At 29.9% G+C, this 21096-nt stretch overlaps 1 protein-coding gene across 1 annotated transcript in view; it reads left to right on the top strand.

Annotated features, from left to right (window-relative positions):
* Nucleotides 1–21096, top strand: part of LOC107442186 (guanylate cyclase 32E-like) — a 119756-nt gene that overhangs the window by 62186 nt on the left and 36474 nt on the right. The window contains exons 2-4 of the mRNA XM_071178709.1: nucleotides 7629–7938; nucleotides 13659–13805; nucleotides 17455–17630. Coding sequence (XP_071034810.1) covers nucleotides 7746–7938; nucleotides 13659–13805; nucleotides 17455–17630 — 516 coding nt within the window. The 5' untranslated portion in view covers nucleotides 7629–7745. The remainder of the gene's footprint in view (nucleotides 1–7628; nucleotides 7939–13658; nucleotides 13806–17454; nucleotides 17631–21096) is intronic.

Below are 21096 nucleotides of genomic sequence, written 5' to 3'. Positions count from 1 at the left end.
AAAATTTTGCTTTTTGGACAGAAATTAGCTTAAAAATTGTCTATATCCTAGAAACTTTGAGATATTTTCTATTAACTTTGAGATATTTCTATTAAACCTCTCCGAGCAATCACAGAGCATTATTTAATTTTTTTTTACAGTCAGAAATTGGTTGCTTAGCAACCTAGTGAAATTAAGTCTTCTTCTTTTGAATTAGTCAATGGGTTACCTTAAAATATTAATTTGAGTTGGCGACTTTTTCTGGCGGTTTTCTGAACTGTCGCCAAATATATAAACCTTTATTGTGTCCCAATTTAAGACCCAATTTTTTCAAAATTTTGTCTACCCCCCCTAATTCAAGTGTCTGGATTCCAAATTTGTAAAAGAAAATACATGTTTATTCAGAGAAAGTACGTTTTTGTGTCTTATTTCGTAACTTAATTAATAGTTAGCACTAATTAATTAGCATATTTGAGGTCACCACCCGGAACCATTAAGATTGACACTTAGTTCGTGAAAATCCGATCATTAGAACTAAAGTTATTCAGGGTGATATCTTTTTTTTTTTTGCGGACTGTACATTGCAGAAATATTCCACTGAGACAAAATATGTGCTGAATCAAAAAGTTAAAAATAAACTCAATTGTATTTAAAACCTTGGAGTCAATATTGTGAAAACTCTCAAATTTGTCTTTTCTTTGACTATGATAGTCTATTTAAACACTTCTCTGAAAAACTTTCCTTTCAACAATTTCAAAGTTTCTAACAAGATTTTTTTCTTAAGCTCTTTGAAAGGTATTTCCGCCTTTTGAAACTTCTTCAAATATTTTTTTTAATCTTCAAAGAAATAGAACCATTGCGTAGAATATCTAACTGAATTCTTGAAATTTAGTTTGTATAATGGAGTTTGGAGATAAGTAGTTTTATTTACTTTAAGGTCTTCCATCTTATGGATTTTAAGTTTAATATTACTTTAATGTGACGATGGATCTTATATAAAATGATTGAGCTTCTTTTACTCTAATACGTCCTCCTGCGAAACTTTTTGTAGTATTAAATTAGCAGTAGCATTTAATGACACATTCTTATAACGGTAATTAAATCACCCAAAAGAATATCCAATGTTTCTCAGGTTTTACACATTTCTTCTAAAAACTACATTGTATATTAAATACAGATGTATTTTCCTAAAAATAAAAAAGTGAACACCCTGAATATTTTTTAATCCAATGATAATATTTTCACTTACTATGGCTCCATGGGGCTTATCCTCTTAAATATGCTAATTAGTAAGTGCAGATAACATTTTAAGTTACGGAATCAGACACGAAAACGTACTTTCTTTGAATAAAAATAACTTTTTTAGACAGATTTTTAACCCTATATGTGTCGGAGGTGACCACAATCTGGGAATTATGTTTCATATAATTTTATCAAGAGAGCGCTTCGGGCTCTATGGGAACACCAAAAAAAACTCAGTAATTGTTTCGGAAGAGCAGAGAATTTGGTAAAATTAGCAATAAAATATAGTTTTACAATATGCAGGGCTATGATAAGGGGTGAGCGAACTGGGTGACAACCCAAAGTTGCTAAAAATTAGGGCCCCCAAAATTTCAAACCTTATTCTATACAGTTATAAGTTTTTTTTTCTTCTTTCACTTACTCTCCACGCTGAGAAAATTTCTTTAACTCGATCTTTATGAGGCGTGCTAGCTCAGGGGCTAGGCCAGCACCTACTCTAAGTGGTTATGGCTAGGCGCTCGCCTTCTAACTAAGTGACCCGGGGACGATCCTGGCGATAGCTGGTCGATTCGACACCGGCTCGCACCGACAACAGTGCTGACGTAAAATGTTCCCAGTGGTAGACGGATCATGGTTTAGAGTCCCTTTGCCGACAGGCTAACCATGGAAGGTTTTAGCTGTTTTCATCACCATCTAACGCAAATACGGGTTAGTTCCATCAAAACGTCCTCCACGAAGACAAATTTCTCCCAGTACTTGATACAGGAGTTTCCTCGTTTTCTGGATTGGGTTTAAAATTTTAAAGCTACGGAATTGAACATTACTTGTAGCAAAAACGAGAATTGAGTCGACTATTCAAAAACAGTTATGAAATAAAATAACATTTTAAAAAACTCGATCTTTATAAATTACACTCCTAATTCTAGCTCTTTCCCAGTACAAAAAGTTACTTATCTTATAGCCAGTTATTGCGGCACGTGAAAGTGTTAATAGATATTTGTTAATAAATCTTTCATAGATTCAATAGATTCAATAGATAGGAGCTGTCAATAGATTTTTCTACTAGGCGTTGTGAAGAAGACATTGCCGCTGTCATCTTCACTCATCTTGCTATTTACATACTTTATGTTAGAAATTTCTCATAAAAACGTCTAATTAACTATCTATTTAATTGTTATTTTACCATATTCCAACAAAACAGTCAAATAACCATAAGTAAGATTCTAATAAAACTATTAACAATGAGAAAAATCGTTTATTAACTTTTTTTTTACCTAAAACTGTTAAATAACAAGAATTTCATTCCATCAACTAATCCCAGCTAATGAAGCAACTTAGTTCCCTGCAACTGCGTACATATTATAGCCGAGAAAGCTAATCTGTCAATCTCGTGACCGACAGAACGGGGGTTCGTCTCCCTGCATTGACACTTTCATTCCCTTCAACACACTTGAAGAATTTCCATTGTCCTGCACTCTCCAATGCCTATTATCTAACGAGAAGTCTGGCTCCTATGTCCAGTTAAATTTCTTTTTTTTACGCTTTTGAAACCTTGGTAGCTGTAAATGGTATTAAAAAAACATACAGTTTTGTATTCATGATACCAGACCATACTAGTTATACACGGTTTCAAAACCGTGAATGTGAAAACTATTCTTTACCATAAACTTCACGGTTAATCGGATGGACAGACTGCTGCCAGTTATTTTACCATTATTTCAGAATGAAAATTCTAACAGTGTGTCAATGAATTAAGGTTAGAAGGACAGTGGATACTGCAGTAAATCAACCCTACTATACAAAAACAATTTTACTGATACTGTGCCAAATTTTGTAATTGATTTTAAGCACTTTTCATTCTGTTTCTGTAACAATAACTATTTCAGTTCATTCATTTTTAAAACTGAAACTAATTAAAACATATTTAAGATCAATGATGACAAATGCCAGCCTTTCACCTTTGGCACTCATTTCTATAGAGAATGATCTATCAACGTTTTTTGGTTTTTTTTTCTGTTTTAATAGACAATTTCGCTGTTGAAAAAGCTGGAAAACTTCCATTCTAATTTACTTATTCATACTTATAAACAATGTAATAATTTTTTTCCTTACATTTGCTAAATCTTGGATATACTTTTCTTATTCCTAAGATATATTATTAGTACGAATTATTTAAATTTTTATTTCCAAATCTGTCTAATTTATTTTCAGTTAATAATCCTTTATATTAGGAGTATAATTTTTTAAATAAAAACATGAATTTAACTTTGACGTCATAAAATTATTTAGATTAAAAATTTCAATTATTTCCCAATTGTGAGTGTGTGACGTGCAATCCCTATGTACCTGCGGATAATGTCAAAAAAAAAAGCAAAGTTGGCATGATTAAAAAGCATTTTACATAAAAAATCCTTTATTTTTATGATTCATTATAATTTTTTTTTTCATAGATATATATAAGTAAATATTATTTATACAGTACTGCATTGTCTAAAATTCATTTAATTAAGGCTAGAGTAATAAATCACTGATATCAAATCTCACTAATAATAAATGTTTTATTCATATAAAAAAAATTTTAATGTCCAAAATTAATCATTTATTGTCTAAAATTTATTTAATTAAGGCAGTAATAATAAATCACTGATATCAAATCCCATTGATAATAAATATTTTATTCATATAATAAAAAAAAGGTTAATTAATTGAAAGAGGAAATAAAAAATTTTCTGCTGAAGATTTATATGTAGATAAGATACTTTTAAATGATATTTTATTGTTCTTTCACGTCATTTTCGTATTTTAATGTGCCCATTGTAGTATGTAAAATAATTTGCTGTTTTAATATCAGTAAATATACTTCAATTATACCCATTTAATGTCATACCTTTAATACAAATAATTTTTAATCTTATTTAATATGAAGTTAATGTATCTACTTGCAATTAAAGAATAAAGAATTGTCCTGCCAAGAATAATTTATTAAGAAATACTTTCTGTTCTAAATTAATTTCATCTTCATTTGACAAATTGATTCTCGGCCCTCACAATCCATTAAGGTCTTGAGTTTGATAGAAAAAAGTGTATGACTTCATTCATTCCACAATTAGTTTGCCATAATTAAATAATAATAATAACCTTTTTTTTATTAGTGGTGCTAAGAAATTTAGTAGCAGTAATGCTATTAAGTAATATTAAGTATTATTTATACATTGTATCAGAGTTTTAATCGTTAAACGCGAAAAGATTTTTTTTTTTAAAAGTCAGATTAAAATAAAAAAAAAACGCAATGCTTACATATATTTTTTTTTAAAAAACTAAAGCATGATTTTGATCAACTCTGATAAAATGACTCATTATTTCGCCTAGGACAGCTAAAATCCTAAGCACACTCCTTATAATATGAGATGGTTATTTTATCATGTCATGATACCTTAGATCATGGCACAAAAACTACATATTTTGTTCGAAGTTTTCTATTTTTAACTAAATGTGAAGTAATAAGAACTAATATTTTGAAACCCAGAGTAACCCATCCCGGTAAACCGTTACCATATGAACGGAAAAATTACCGATTGAATGGTTTGAATACTGTATATTTTGGTTTTTATTAAAAGAATTTTTGCCACGTTTGTCCTTACCACACAGTACAATAATTTTGCTTGAATTCTTTCCTCCCTGCAGATTCCGTCCTGTTTGACAAATATCGATGAAACCTGGTAGCTGCTTTGTTTATGTAACACGGGAAAAAGTAATTTGCAATGAAAAAAATCATTCACATTTTAACTGTACCAGATGAGAAATGTGAGCAAACAATTATAAGCATGCCAAATGTCTACAATCTTCCAGTGCAATTGACAAATTGTTTTAGCTTTGATTAAATAATTTTTCCACCAATGCTCGTTCTTTCTTCTGCAGAATGATTTGCAACATGCAGGTGACTAGCAAAATGTGGGTCAGATGATAGTTGCAATAACAGACGTTTTAAACCACTTAAAATTGCGTATCATCCTTTGTTGTATACGAGAAGTACCATCTAAGGATTAAAATGAGTGCAATTTTTACCGTACACATTTTAAATAATTTAATCGTAATTTGATTTTTTTTTCTCATAATCCATGTTGCAAATTTCCAATGAATTCACCAGGCAAACTGGATTAAATCAAATCTATACTCTTAAAAATGTAATAATTCTTGCAGACGCATCAACACGTGCTTTTTTCCAACTATCATAGTGAGCCAAATGATAATAATTATATTGTTTCATCCAACAGTTAAAAAGAGACGTAATAACTCGTACTGACTTGCGTATGAAATAATCTTTTTCTGTTGTTGCTAATAATTGAGTTAAATCAACGATTTTGGGTGCGGTATTTAGTTAATATAGTAGAATTATACAGCTTAGAAAATTCTTTAAGCTATATAGTACTACAAAAACACACTATGGTTTAGCTTAATAAGTTACTTTAGGCTTTATAAGTTTTAAAAAATCTCAAAGAAGTTCACTGTTTTTAATTCAACTACTATAGTGAACCAAGTCACTTTAATTATTTTGTTACATTTCACACTGATACAAACAAGTAACAGTGATTTCTGTAAGAAATAAACATTTCATACTACTACTGCTAGTCGGGATAAATTGAACTTATAATTATGAGTATAAACCTTTTTTATTTTGTAGCTAAGGAATGACTTTAAGTATAATGAAAGAAATCGTAGAAAAAGATTTTACGTGATTCTTAATGAATTACTTTAAATTTCGAAATTGTAGAAGCCTAAATTTTACAACTAATACCTAAATTTTCAAAATTTTTGAATGAATTATGGTTTGACAAACGAATTATGTAATTCATCTCATTGCAACTAAGGATAAATTGAAAATAAGAAGGCTCATTATTATTTTAAAGAATGTTACAAAATAAATCAAAATGGAAACAAAATAAAATGAGACAAACAGAGCACTTTCAAATCTAAAAGTATAAAAAAAATTTACTTACAAATAAAAAGCTTTTTGACAAAAAGCAACATAAAAGAGACAGTTAACTATAAATACAAAGGAATGATTTTTGTGAATTTCTCCTCTTTGTTTTCTCGCTTCGTAGTTGACAATATGGCATTAAATAAATGAACTGTGTGGGAAAAGTATCTGCGTCTGACAGTATTCAAGTGGATGTTTGTATAAAAGAAACAACTAGCTGTATTTCAGATTATTCTTCACGTACAAGGACTTAGTGATTCAATATAGCTCTGATTTATTTCATTATCAAATTATATAAAGACATAATTAATGTGATACAAACGAGAAATTTATCACAAGCGAAAAAATAAATTTAGTTGTCTGACTATTCTGTTAAGAATATATAATTTTATTTAAATGTTAAGTTTTCAAAAAATAAAAATAATAAATGTGAAAAAAACACCAAATTTTCTTCAAACTAGTGATGAAAATACACTTAGTGCAACAATTTTGAGATTTTTTTAAAATGCACAATTAAAGCAAAGACCTTTTACAATGAAGTGGTTGAATCAATAAATTCAAATAACAATTCATAAAGTGGACAATTTAATGATGGGTGATTATTTGATGATTAATTTATAATTAATTATTGTTTAAGACACTGGTGATTAATTAATAAAATAAAAATAGTTTATTTGTCCGTTTTTTAAAAAAAATGGATGAATTCTTTAACTTTTTTCAAAGAGTTTGCCTTCGTTAGATATGCAGTCCCATAACCTTAAGTTAATCAAAATATTTCATCTTTTTTATCTCTCTTTTTGAATCTTAGTATATTATAGCCTGTGGCACCGTTAATTTAAGTAAGTAATGTCGATAGTATTTGGTGCAATTTAGCTGATTCTAGACTTATTACTATTAATTTCTGCTATTCAGTAAAATTTTAATTCGTGCACTTTTTTATAACCTTTTCTATTTTCATTTTTATAATCCTTTGTTAAATGATATTCTTTCAGGAACTATTCAAGTGAAATTGTATTGGCAATTTTCCAAATAAATGCTCACTAATTCTAATTTAAACTTACCAAAAGAACATTTTTTTTTAAATTATTAGTTTTCATCAATTAAAATATTTTAAATCTTCAACACAAATCATTATCAGTCTATAAAAATCCGATCATCAGATTAGTTTATAAAGTTATTCGAATTTTACACCATCTCCTCCTTCTGGTTTTTATAACGTAATAAAGTAACTCATTAACTATAATTTGTGATTAGAAATTATCAACGCCATTTAGAGATCAGTAATCTGATTAATATTATTATCTATTCAAACTTAACAAAATATCAAAAGCAGCAGAACTCCCATTGGGCAAAATGTTCGAGAGCAAGTTGTTAAATTGTTTGGAGCCTCGATTTACATAGATGCTAATGATTTACTTTTACATTTCAGTATTGTGCCCATCAAGAAGTATCCGATAAGAGAAGATACCCTACGTTTGCTAGGACACGACCACCAAACACTCAGATCTCAAGGTCAGTATCATCCCTTTTGGTGACACTTCGATGGATGAAGGTAGCTTTGCTTTACTCCACAGTTCATGCGGGAAACTTCATTGAAATATCTCGCTCAATTATAAATTCACTGCATGATGTAGGAGTCCAGATTAACTTCAAAGGAACTTGGAATCACATTTATCACCATGGTTACAGTGAAAATCCTTTCGATAAATTGATTGTGGAATCATATCAAGATACTCGAAGTAAGCAATTTCCTTACATTTGTCACTGCTGAAGTGATAGATTTGCTACGATACTAATTTTGTTTCAAGAGATTTATTTTAATTGTTTGTTTCAACACGCATATGATTTCGCTTAAATTCCACGCATAGTTCGCAAGTCATACAATTCTAAAATATTTTGCTAGCTAGAATAATAATTTTCAATTATTATTGCCCTTTTTATTAAGAAAACCAAACGATTTTAAAATATGGACAGAATGCTTATGTTTTAAAAGACACTTTTACCATTTAAAAATACTTAAGTGGTTATTCTGTCTAATTATTCAAATCTTGTAATAGACACATATAAGACGTTTTGTTTCAACACCAGCTCTATCTGATTGCAGAATTTTTCTAAAAAACAAGCAACATCTTTCATGCAAATATTCGTTTTTAAACAAGTTATCTAAGTGTTATTTAGAAGGAGTAAAAAAAATCCGCACTCTCAGAAATAAAACTCTCACCTTTGACAATTCAGCTGTCCTTAAATTATATTTTGCTTATTTTCAGAATAATGTCGTCACGACTTCACGTGATTTTTGACGTAACGGGATATCTCAAATATATGACAAAGATGTTTCCTCAATTCAAAACCTCATCGTAGTACATTGTGGGAGATTGTTAACTAGAATAACGAAATTAGAATGAAAACCAGATAATTAAAAAAAAAAAGAATTAAGCCGACTGTACTGTAGGGTTGCCAAGGAGTTGACTTCGTACTGGGAAAATTCCGAAATCGAATCCCGTTTCGGGCTCGGGTGTAATTTATCTCGCTGTTCTATTCGTCCTTCTTGGAACTGTGTTATATTTTCGCGGAGCCTGCACTGCAGTGTTTATCCGCGGTAGAACAGTTGTAGTAGTCTGGGGAGGTATATTGTAGAAGGTGTAATTTTACAAGAAAAATGGTGAGAATTCAGAAAGAACTGTCAAGAAAAGTTCTCTGGAAGATGTTGAGTGTTCCAAGATCCCTAAAAAAAGCAGGTATGGTAGCTTCACTTGGCTTGACTTTATGAGTGGCTTAATGTTCAGGCATCATTGATCCAACTATATGGAGCTCGCGATAAAGTGATTATTAGAAAAGTTATATAATTTAGGCACTACGAGTTGTTTTACTTTTTTTCTTTTGAAAAAAAAATAAAATGCCGAAATATCTCTAATTTTGACGAAATTTGTTTCTTTGAAAAAGTGACGACAGTTATTTCGTCACTTTGACAAAAAATTAGTTCGGAGGATATACAAGGAAACTGTTTCTTTGAAAACAAATAAATTTTCGTGATATTTGTGTATCAATTTTTTACAGTGCTTACATTTAATTCATAAGTTGTATACATATTTAAATTAAATAATAAAAAATAATAAATGCTAAAACTTATTTTTTGCATGGAATTATTTTTTGATAAACGAATTTTATAAACGCGGGTAAAAAAAATTTCAATTCACTTAAAAATTTCTCGAGATATAGTGAAATACACAAAAAGTAAAATCACTATTAAGGAGTCCAAGCTTTGGAGCGCTCTCCTGACCAAACTATTGGAACTATATTTCCCAGATTGCGGCTACCCCCTATATTTTGGGGGTCAGAAATCCGAATCTATTGAAAAAAAGATATGTTTATTCAAAGAAAGTGCGTTTTTGTGTCTGATATCGCAACTTAAGATATCGTCTGCTCTCAGTTTTAAGCATATTTGAGGTCACCCTCTTGAACCAATAAGAATGAGTGCTAGAACGTGAAGATCCAATAATTAGATCAAAAGTTATTCAGAGAGTCACCCTTTTTTTTCCTGGCGTACTATACATGAACGTAAAAAGAAGAAAAAACTATTAAATTAGCTAAGATTATGTTTTAAAGAAATACATTTACAAATGTTAATCGAAATCGGTATTTTAAATTATCATAAAAGTATGTTAAGTTATTAAGTAATTTAGGATTATTAAGTATGTTATTAAGTATTTTTTATTACTTTATAAAGTTCCATAAATTTTTAACCATTTATTTTATTATCTCTTGGGGTAGCTTTAAGAGCTATAATATTTTAGAAGTTATTATATTTATAGTAAATAATTTAACTCAATTTGAACGCATTTTCCTTAAAAGTAAATTTTGCAATAAAATTTATTTCCCTTTTACGATTAATTTGATGTCTGAATTCTTTACTCTAAAAGACGAAGAGAATAATTTATGATTTTCTAAGGAAAACTATATCAATTTCCTTAAAATCTATAAATAAAACATGAAGCTCGTTAGTTTAAACTAATTTTCAAAATACTGATACTTATTTGAAAACAATTCTATATTAGATTAAATAATTGAATATTTTATGAAAATATAGTTAATTTTACTGAGATATTACATTTTGTTTTTATTTCAAACATCTCACTAACTTACAAAATCCCAAAAACAGAATTTTTTCGTTTTCTTATTATAAAAACCGAGTGAATCAAAATCATATTAAATTTAAATGATTATGTATTTTTAAAAAGCAAGACAGAAAATCCCACTGTGTTTGCACTAAATAAACCATTTGCTGTGTCTTATAGAATATTTTTTGATTTAGGATGTGAAATAATTTAATTTCAAAATATTAAAAAATACTAGTCTTTAAATAAAATGTTTTTGCTAAATCTAACATAGAAAATCGATAAAACGTACAGCCATATAGGAAATACTTTATGTGTATTTTTCCTTTATAGCTTATAGAATTAACTTTTATAATTGTAAATCGTAAATTACTAGAGAGGGGCTAGTGTGGACGGATAAAATATTGAAATATTTTTGCTATTTATCATTTAGAAATTCTCTTTGAATTTTGATAGATTCTTACACTTTCACCAGCTTAAACCCCTTGAAATGTTTTTTTACGAAATAATTGTCCCTTCCGAACTAAAAATTTACTACTCACACTCCAAGTTCGAGCTTTATTTGAAGAGTTTCGCCAACAGAATCTCCCAAACTCCATCATTCTGGCAACCGATGGATCCAAACAATCTGACAAAATTGGCCTGAGAATCTCTGAAGGTTACACCAGGACGGTTTCCTTCCACATGCATTACCGCCGAAGGACTGGTCATTTTCTTAACCCTCAAACATTCTTTCACCACCAATGACCACTATATTTTTCTAACGATCCAGCCGATCGATCCTTCTGTCTCTCATCAAAGGTTCCAAAACAATCTCCGAAAATCTTTTTCTTCCTGATGAGATTGCTAAATCAAGTAGGACAGGGAGATCACTACCCTTAATTTGGGTTCCATTCCACACAGGAGTTGAATAAAATAAACAAGAAGAACATCTAGCAAAAATAAGTGCTAAATCGAAATTTTATTTCACATCCATCATCACCTCAAGACCTTAGCCGAACCTTCCTTAAAGAAGCACGCAATGGGAAAATTTAGGTCATGGAAGAATTATAAATACGTCCTTTCCTTTCCTCACCTTAATGATGGATCTTAGGTCTAGCATAATCTAATAAGCTCTCGATATCCGGATTTTCTATTCTTCAGGCTTAGAACAGAATCCCTTCCGATCAATGCGATCTTACCCAAGTGCAAACTGATACAAAGCTCAATACAACGGAGGTGTCTACACGAACGATCACCTCCTCCTGGAATGTCCCTCATTCCAGAATGCTCGTAAAGATCTCAATCAATTCATATCTCTTCAGAACCCAGGATTTAGAGATGTCGGCTCTCAATTCATGGAATTGAGTTGCTTGAATACTGAGTTTTTTTAATTCTTTTTCATTATGATTCAGCTGATTGTTAATAACGCAATTTAAACACATGGTTTATATGCTCAAAAAGTCAATTTAAAAAGAGAAAGAAATTCTTTTTCTTTTCTTTTATTCTCCCTTTTTTGAAAAAAAAAGAGAGATTATCAAAAATATGCATCTAAATTAGCTCGTGTATCATACAAAATAAAGATTCAATTTCAATAAACAAAATATCAGATATCTTCAAGTTGAGAATTAGTAAACATTTGCATCAAATTTATAAAATTTTTCCACACTACTCTCGCCTTGCTAATGATATCCTACTTAAAAAAGAGAAACATTAATTTCAAATTTATTTATTTTTACTAACTATGTTTTCATAGCTAAATTAGGTGTTGCTCATATGAATTAAAATATCTTTTTATCTCCTGTCACTTTTAAAATTTTATCGAGATAGAATTATAATCAGGGTAAAACAGCTAAGTAATTTTAACTTATAAATAACTCAGCAAGTACTCAAACAAGCATGATAATATGATGTTAATGTCTCAGTTACAATGTCTCAGGGAGTACAAAATATTTCAAGTATTATTCAATTAAGGGCATGAGACTAAGGAATTTATAAGGACTAGATTAGACGTCCCAATAAATTACTTATTGCGTATGAATCTCATGCGATAATATTCATTTAATTACCCTTTCTGTATCAATCTCTTAAAGCAATTAATTTTACTTAACACATAATGTTTGCTCTATCGCTGGTAAAATGATTTAATCTAGGAACTTGTCTCTCAATTTTGCTTCTTGCAGATTCTGAAAACTTCCGTGGAAACAAACTCAGGAGCTTGATAATTTTATTCTACTAATCTTTAATTATTATATGGAGAACTGCTGTAGCTTTCAATATTTAAAACTTTACTTCGGAAAACTGCTCACTCTTGGGAAGATGATGTATATAATTAACGCTCGTTAAATCTTAATTATAAATTGACGAGTTGAAAGAAAATTTTAACTCTCAATGTAATAAGAGGTTTCATCGAACTTTAATGTAGTGTTACACTGAATAGTTTAATTGATGCTTTATTTAAAAGCATGATAATATTCTCCTTTCCATGGCACATACGACCTCAAAAACGTATTTCATGACATAAATAAAGATTAAATCCTTATTAAAATTGGATATTGATATATCCTGTTTCCTTTTACGTCAAAACAAAGAGCTTTTATTGAATTTTCTCGTGAAATTACCATATTGTATGGTAATGACATTTAAGGTTAAACAAACCCAAAATTCTGGTATAATAAAGTAAACCAAAATAGTAAAACCGAAATATAAGCCGTTCTTTCGGTAATTTTCCTTTCATACACAGTTCACCGGAAATGCTGATTTTCAAAACATGTAGTAAACTACATGTACTACATGTAACATTTTTTACTACATGTAACACGCATGTAGTAAAAAATGCAAAACTGAAAAAAAAATTTAAACGAGCAAATGAGTTTTAATCCCTGCTCTAATGTTTCATAAAATTATCGAACTTTACCAGTTTTGCCAAAATTTAACACACATTATAAAACAATATTTTATTGTTAATTTTACCTAAATCAATATCAAAACGCTTTAGTGAACATTACCGTGCTTTTTGGTGTTCTCATCGAGCCAGAAACGTAGTAAATTTTAATATTTGCAGCAATAATTACCGTAAAATCACTAAAACAGTCTAATTAAATAATTATTTCTGTAAAATTACGGTATTTTATGGTAAAAATTGATTTTACGGATGATGCAGCCAAAATACCGCCACGTACTATTACAATTTGATCCGGAATTTTTTGCAGTGTAGAATAGGGTAAAGTTTCATCTTTTTTTATAAATGACGATAGCATTTTACAAAAAGGCTATTCTGTTACTTACCACTTTTACCCATTTATCCTTTCTATTAGAATAGTAAAAACATATATATATATATTTGTGTTTGTTTGTTTTTCCAGTTTATGTTATTGTGGGGTATAATTTTGAATATTTGGGCATGATGATGAGTCTTCGACAGAGAGGACTATTAGACAAAGGAGAGTATTTCGTTGTTGGCGTTGACATTGAACAATATGACATTCAAAATCCAATGAAATATTTAAAAGGTAAATTTCTATAGTTTAAAATTTATTTCTTTAATTTGAAATCTTCTTTTATTTGAAGTAGAGAAGAAGAAAGAGATTATTTTATGGATTTGTGTACACTTTCCATTTTCAGGGACGCTCTAATATTTTATCGTAGGAACTCATCCTAACTTTTTCTCTTTTTATTTTAGTTGTTTTCTTTTTGCTTTATTTATTTTATAAATAGCAACACATATCAAGTTACATAGTTTCGTTACATATGTAACCTTATTTTATTTTAGTGTATTTTTACTAACTGGCTAAGTTGTCTAGCGTCTAAGCTGTAACAAGAAAACCGTTGCAACTTTACAATTATTTTAAAAAATACTGCTGTTGATTAATCTCTACCAGGCATTTCTATTCTCAGATTATTAAAGATTAAGCAATGAATTTTAGTACAACTTTTAAGAAATTTTACAACCAGTTTTTTTTCATCAGTACGCTGGTGAACTTAGCTATTGCGCTTTTAAAGATGGAATCTTACAATCAAAATTTTCTCCCTTTTTCCAACTAGGTACTGCACTCAAATCTTTATTAAAACTCTATGATCGCTGATAATTCCAGAAAATTCAGACCAATTTTTAACTAGCTGGAATACTCAAATTTTAACTGGATAACAATACGTGCTTTCCGCTCAGCTACAAGCAAAGTTTTTGAGCAGAGCACGAAATTTTGCTGACTTGCAAGCTAACTAGGTAATTGGAACTTTAACCAAAGTTCCTTGCCGTAATCCTATACAATTTGCAATTGTTTTAAAATTGTGCAAGCGAATTTAATGAATTTTCGTACAATCAAAATTTTGAACACTTTTCAACATTAAACAAATTAACATTCACTAAAAGAAAACAATATACTACTCTCAAATGTTAGTAAAATCAGTCTGGTCTGATTGTCGATGCCAAATGATATCTAATATTGGTAATGTTATAGTGAAACAAACATGCAACCAATATCCTACGTGTTGAACGCTACATTAATGATATTCTACTGCTTCATGTTCGCTTGCTCCATGGTGCTGTCGGAGACAAATTTGTTTTTATGGACGACAACGCAACCTGTTATTGAACAGTCACTGTCGAGGAGTGAGTACAAGGCGGGGATATTCAACATCTCGAATGGCCAGCATGTTCTTCAGATCCGAATCCCATTAAAAATGTATGGAATGTTTTGGGGAGAAGTGTTGTTGGTCTAGAATACCATTCAATAAACAAGGACACCGTCATCTACGAACTGATAAATGAATTGGACAAATTGTCCCAATAGATGCTGAATGCTGTTGCGCAACGCATGCCCCGGCATCTTAAAACTTGCATCGCCCTCCATTGTGTTCAGACCTCCTATTGACATCTTACTCCATTATGCCTACAAGGGGTATTTGCATTTTTTCCACGTATTCAACACAAAATGACTATTTTATTCCTTGAGCATATTTCATATCTTCTGCCTTTCAAAGCACAATACATTATCTTTCTAACATTCATCATTTTTCTAACATTCATCATCTTTCTAGCAAACATCTTTCTAACATAGCAGAGCACAATACATTATGTTCTAACGTTCTGCCATTCTTCTATTTCACTATGCATTTAACCATGTTTAATTTCTTATGCTGTATGTAGCCATTCATTGTCCGTCCTTAGCAATTGTCCAGCAGTGTATTTTAGCAGTTAAAATTTTAAAAATAATTTTCATCTTGAAATCAAATATAATTAAGGAAAATTTATATTTTTGGCACATGTTTCTAAATTTTACGTTTTTTCCTTTAATTTAAAAAAAATGAACAAAAAGGATCAATGAGGTTGTTTTTTGAAATTCAAATTAAGCATTATGATTTAGCAATAAGAAATTATAGAAGAAATTCTTTTATTAAATCTAAATATATTCTTACTATTGGTTACACAGCATATTTACATTTTGCATTTTATACTTTTTCAAAATAAGCGTTGGAGATTAAAAGAATCTAGGCGAAAATTTCCTTCCATGTCCTAACTATAACTTAAACTAAAAAAAATATTTTTCCATAAAAACTAACCTTTTATTCATCCAAACAACAGAAATACAAGTTTAAGCCTTCGTTAAGAAAGATAAGTCACTAAAACAAAGTCGAAAAAAAAGCTATAGTAAGCTGGTTTTTAAAATATAATTTGAATCTCTTCCTCTCTGCAGAAACTTCTATTCAACCTTACTTTACAACTGACTTTTTAAGAATGTTTGTATTTTCAATAAAATCTGTATTCAATATTTTTTTCCTTAAAAAAAAGTTTGTAAATTTAATATATAAAAACAGAAGACCATTGTTTTTGTTAAATCACATCAAAACTGAAAGCAATGATAAGATTAAATATGTAGTGACGTGCAAAAGTCTCTGGGGTTTAAAACATTTTTCAGCTTTTGACAGCTAAACGGGGGGAAAACGAATATATTTTATTTTTATGTGTATTATAACCAATGTCAAATAACAACAGATTAGTCGTGATGGCTCAGAGGATAGAGCGTTCGTCTTCCAAAGAGGTGAACCAGATTCGAATTCCAGCGATTGCTGGTTGATACGAATTCCGCACCCAGCTTTCACCGTCTGCAGTGTAGACGTAAAATATCTTCAGTGCTAGACGGATCACTGTTTAAAGTTCCCTTGCCGTCAGTCTAACCGTGGAAGGCCATAATGGTTTTCTTCTCCGTGTAACGCAAATGAAAGTTAGTTCCATCAAAAAGTCCTCCACGAAGGCATATTTTTCCCAATACTTGATCCAGGAGTTGCCATGTCTTCCGGATCGGGTTGAAAATTGCAAGGCTATGAAGTTGAACATTGGTAGTCGTAAAACTCGGTTGTTCATCGACAAATTCATCATTGGGTCGGCTGTTCAACGACGGTTATAAAATAAAATACAATCTCTTCTTATGAGTCGTGGTGGCTCAGGGGATAGAGGCCTTCCAACGAGGTGAACCGGGATCGAATCCCAGCGATGGCCGGTCGATACGAATTCCGCACCTGGCTCTCATCGATCACAGTGCAGACGTAAAATATCCTCCGTGGTAGACGAATCATGGGTTAGAGTACCCTTGCAGTACCGGGGGGTGCATTCGTAGTTTTCCTCTCCATGTAACGCAAATGCGGGTTGGTGTCATCAAAAAGTCCTTCACGAAGCCAAATTTCCCCCAATACTGGATCCAGGAGTTCCCTTGTCTTCTGGATNAGCTCATTGATTATAAAATGATTAATCCTTTCCCTAAAAATATAGTTTGGTGCTATGGAGTGTTTCAAAAACTTTATACAAAAATACCAGGAGTTACATTTAACGAAGGAATTCCTTCCAATATAAATAAATTAACTGATACTTTAATAATAATCGATGATTTAATATATATATATATATATATATATTAAAAATCCTCGGCTTCACCGTTCTGTATTTAAATTGAAATATTACTCGTATATTCATTTTTGTCCGATATGATTATTTCCAATTCACTGGTAAGAACAAAATATTTGTAATTAGACTAAAATAAAAAATGTCTTCTGAAAAAACATCAGAATTTAAGCTAAATTTTTTGTACAAAATCTTCATTTGCACGAAATATGTGATTGCATTTTGAATATGTTGTACCGGAAATTAAAATCATTATTTTCCAGGATTGCTGAAAGAAGACATCGAAGAAGAAGCAAAGAAGGCTTTCCAGTTTTATCTGGGAGTCGTCGCCTCCCCTTCCCAAGAATCAGAAGACTTTACCAGAAAAGTGAATTATTATATGCAGCTTCCTCCCTTCAATTTCCCAAACCCTGTTCAAAGCTTGGGAGGATGGAAAAAGGTTTGTTTTGTTTATTCCTTGCATACAGTAAATTAGCTTAATGTACGAGCAGACGGGCGTGCTTTCTTTTGACAGAACGCAAGGAATGAATTAACATTTATATTAAATGGCTGTAGAACCTGAAAAATGACTAAATACGAAACTATTTATTGATGATCAAAAGAGGTGAAAAATAAATGCGATAAGTTATTTTAGTTTTGGAACATAATTAAATATAAGTATGTCTTGCTCTAATTACATTGGTTAAATTGAATTCTTCTTCTCAGCGAGAAAGGTTGGCTTTTCCAATAAGTATATGCTTTAACATTTGAAAGACATGGCTCTTATTGTACTGCAGTTCTACATTATGATACTAAAAATTTGGATACTTTAATGCTAATTTTTACTTTCTGCGTATTTTACCATCTCAAAGAAGTCGTATATTTAAACTTTTATTCATCAAAAACAATTCCTCTGATTCCTATCAAATTTTGGATTTTGCCACTCAAAATTACATGTAAAATGGTGTAAAAATTTGTAGGTCTGAAATTTTAATTTTTTTTTTGCTCAGTACTAAAGTAAATAATTTAAAAACAATTAAAAAATAATGAGCAATTAATTATAATTTTTGTGTGGAATTATCTTTGAATATACAAGTTTTATACTCGACTGTGAAAAAAATTTAGGTTCCTTCATTAATTCAGAGGATATGGTAAAATACGTAAAAAATGTAATCATTACTAAGGGGATCAAACTTTGAACCAGTGAAGTAATAATTTATAAAAGGTTCTCTTGTGGGATTTAGTAATAAATAAAAAACATATTCCTCCCCCTTAAGTGAACTCCCCCACTTCCCCCAATAACCATAATTTTTCCTAAACTTTACCCAAAATAATAATTAGTTGGGTCTTTTCTTTTTTTGATTTTTTGCTTATCTTCTTAAATTTTTACTCAATTTAGACTTTTAACAACAGCATCTGAACAGAGGGTTTGCACCTTAACACTATTTCTAGTTCCAATTTGCCATAATTTTCGTAAAAAATAAATCGTTTTCTTCTAAAACCACGATTTGTGATGCTTTATTTTTTCATGCAAGTAAAGTTTGGGAATGTGAGTTTTCTCCAAAATTTTATCTTTGTTTTTAAATTTCAGCTTGAATGTCCTTTCAAAATACATAGAAGGCACCATATTGAGATTATTACTTACTAACCTGGTATATTACATAGGAGTCAAAATTTTAATAGCAAAATTTGATATCATAATTTTTACATTTTTTGTTGTTTTTTAAAAAATATATATTATACAAAACAATATCCCAAAACGATTTTTTTTATTCGATTTATCTTACAAGATATTAACAATTAAATTTTGAAGCTCTTTTTAATTAAAAAATAAATATATAAGGATAGAATGAACGGATTTTTAAAAAATGTATCTCATTTTACGCGGAAATAATTGAAGTTTTTTAATAAAATAATTATAATAAAACAAATGTTTAAAAAAATTTATTTTTATTGCAAAATTAAGTTGTAAAATGAAAAACAGAAATGCTGTTAATGTCGTACAAAGTTCAAACAAAACCCATTTTATTCTGAACAAAATGGCTTTTCAAAAAAAAAAAGGATCGCAATTCCATAAAAAGTTATAGCTTTTTTCACGAAACGCTGCACCGCATCGCGCTCTGCGGTCAGCGCTGATTACCTCATGCGCTGCGCGTTCATGTCTTGAAACATGATTTCTAGCAAAATCGCTAAGTGCCTATTTAATTGAAAGAAAAAACAGCTTGAAAGATGGAGAGTTTCTAGTTACCCTTGACTTTTCCGAAAATTATGCTTTCAAAATACAAGATTCTAGTCAATCTTTTTATTGGTATAATTAGCAATCATCCTTACATCCGTATGCTGCTTAATGTAAACAAAATTAAAAGCTTTGACATCATTGTTTTACCATAATTTCGGAAGAGGAAAAGCATGACACTACAAGTATGCACTTATTTAATAGTAAGCTAATTCAATATTTACAAAATATCTACGGCAGTGATAATATTAGAACAATTATTTACTTCTCGGATGGAGCTTCGTCACAGTATTAAAACAAGAATAGTTTCAAGAACTTACTCAATCATAAAAATGATTTTAACATCTATGCAGAATGGCACTTTTTTGCCACTTCTCATGGCAACGGGGCATGCAATGGTATTGGTGGGACGGTGAAGAGGAAAGCAAGAAAGAGTAGTTTGCAAACACAAAATATAACAACACCTAAAGAATTATTCGATTGGGCATGTAAATTTTTCGATAATATTCAGTTCGACTTCTGCACAAAAACTGAACACGAGAATGAAAAAAAAATTGGAAACAAGATTCAAGAAAGCTTCAACAATTAATGGAACTAGAGAATACCATACTTATTTAGTTGAAAATTTTGAAACTCTCAAATGTAAAATATATTCCTCGAGTTCCAAGTTTGAACTCAAAAAATTATGTAAATAGATTATAAATAACTAATTATTCATAATATTATTCATCTAAAACTATAAATTACATATTCATTATTTAATATAATGTTTGTTATTTTGTGAAACTTTAGTTGAGGTTTTTAAATTCCCTCCAAATTAACTGATACAGCGCAATTGAGCGATCAGCGGAGTGGAGTAGCAGAGCGCGCCGCGGTGCAGCGTTTCGCGAAAAAAGCTATAACTTTTTATGGAATTGCGATCCATTTTTTTTTTTAATTNTTTTTTTTTTTTTTTTTTTTTTTTTTTTTTTTTTTTTTTTGAAAAGCCATTTTGTTCAGAATAAAATTTACTTTAAAAAAGGTTTTGTTTGAACTTTGTACGACATTGACAATATTTTTGTTTTTCATTTTACAACTTAATTTTGCAATAAAAATTAAATTTTTCAAACATTTGTTTTATTATAATTATTTTATCAAAAATTTCAATTATTCCCGCTTAAATTTCAATTATTTCCGCGTAAATTGTTTTTAAAATCCATTCATTCTATCCTTAGATATTTATTTTTTAATTAAAACGAGCTTTAAACTTTAATTGTTAATATCTTGCAAAATAAATTAAATAAAAAAAATCGCTTTGCGCTATTGTTTTGTATAAACTATACTTTTTAAAAAACAACAAAAAATGTAAAAATTATGATATCAAATTCTGGGTGTTACCGCTATTAAAATTTTGACTCATAGGCAGTATATTATTATAACCAACCTGGGATATCTCAGATATTATGATTGCTAAAAAAGAGTACATTTTATATTAACTTTGTTAAATAATTGTTTTTTGTTCAAATTTCTCTTTTTTTTTTACTTTGTTAGATTTTTAATTTAGTTATATGTTAACTTTTTATTGGAATCGAAGTGTTGGAACAAAAAATGTCCTTAAAATGTTTGGATTTAGGAGATAGGGGACTAAGAGGAGAGACTGTTTTTGTCATTTAAAAACATAAAATTCGGAAAAATTCTCTTTCCAAACTTT

This window comes from Parasteatoda tepidariorum, chromosome 3 (assembly GCF_043381705.1).
Source record: "Parasteatoda tepidariorum isolate YZ-2023 chromosome 3, CAS_Ptep_4.0, whole genome shotgun sequence".
Taxonomy (NCBI): Eukaryota; Metazoa; Arthropoda; class Arachnida; order Araneae; family Theridiidae; genus Parasteatoda; species Parasteatoda tepidariorum.
The sequence above is the reverse complement of the archived record's forward strand: the minus strand, read 5'-3'. Positions and strand labels throughout refer to the sequence as shown.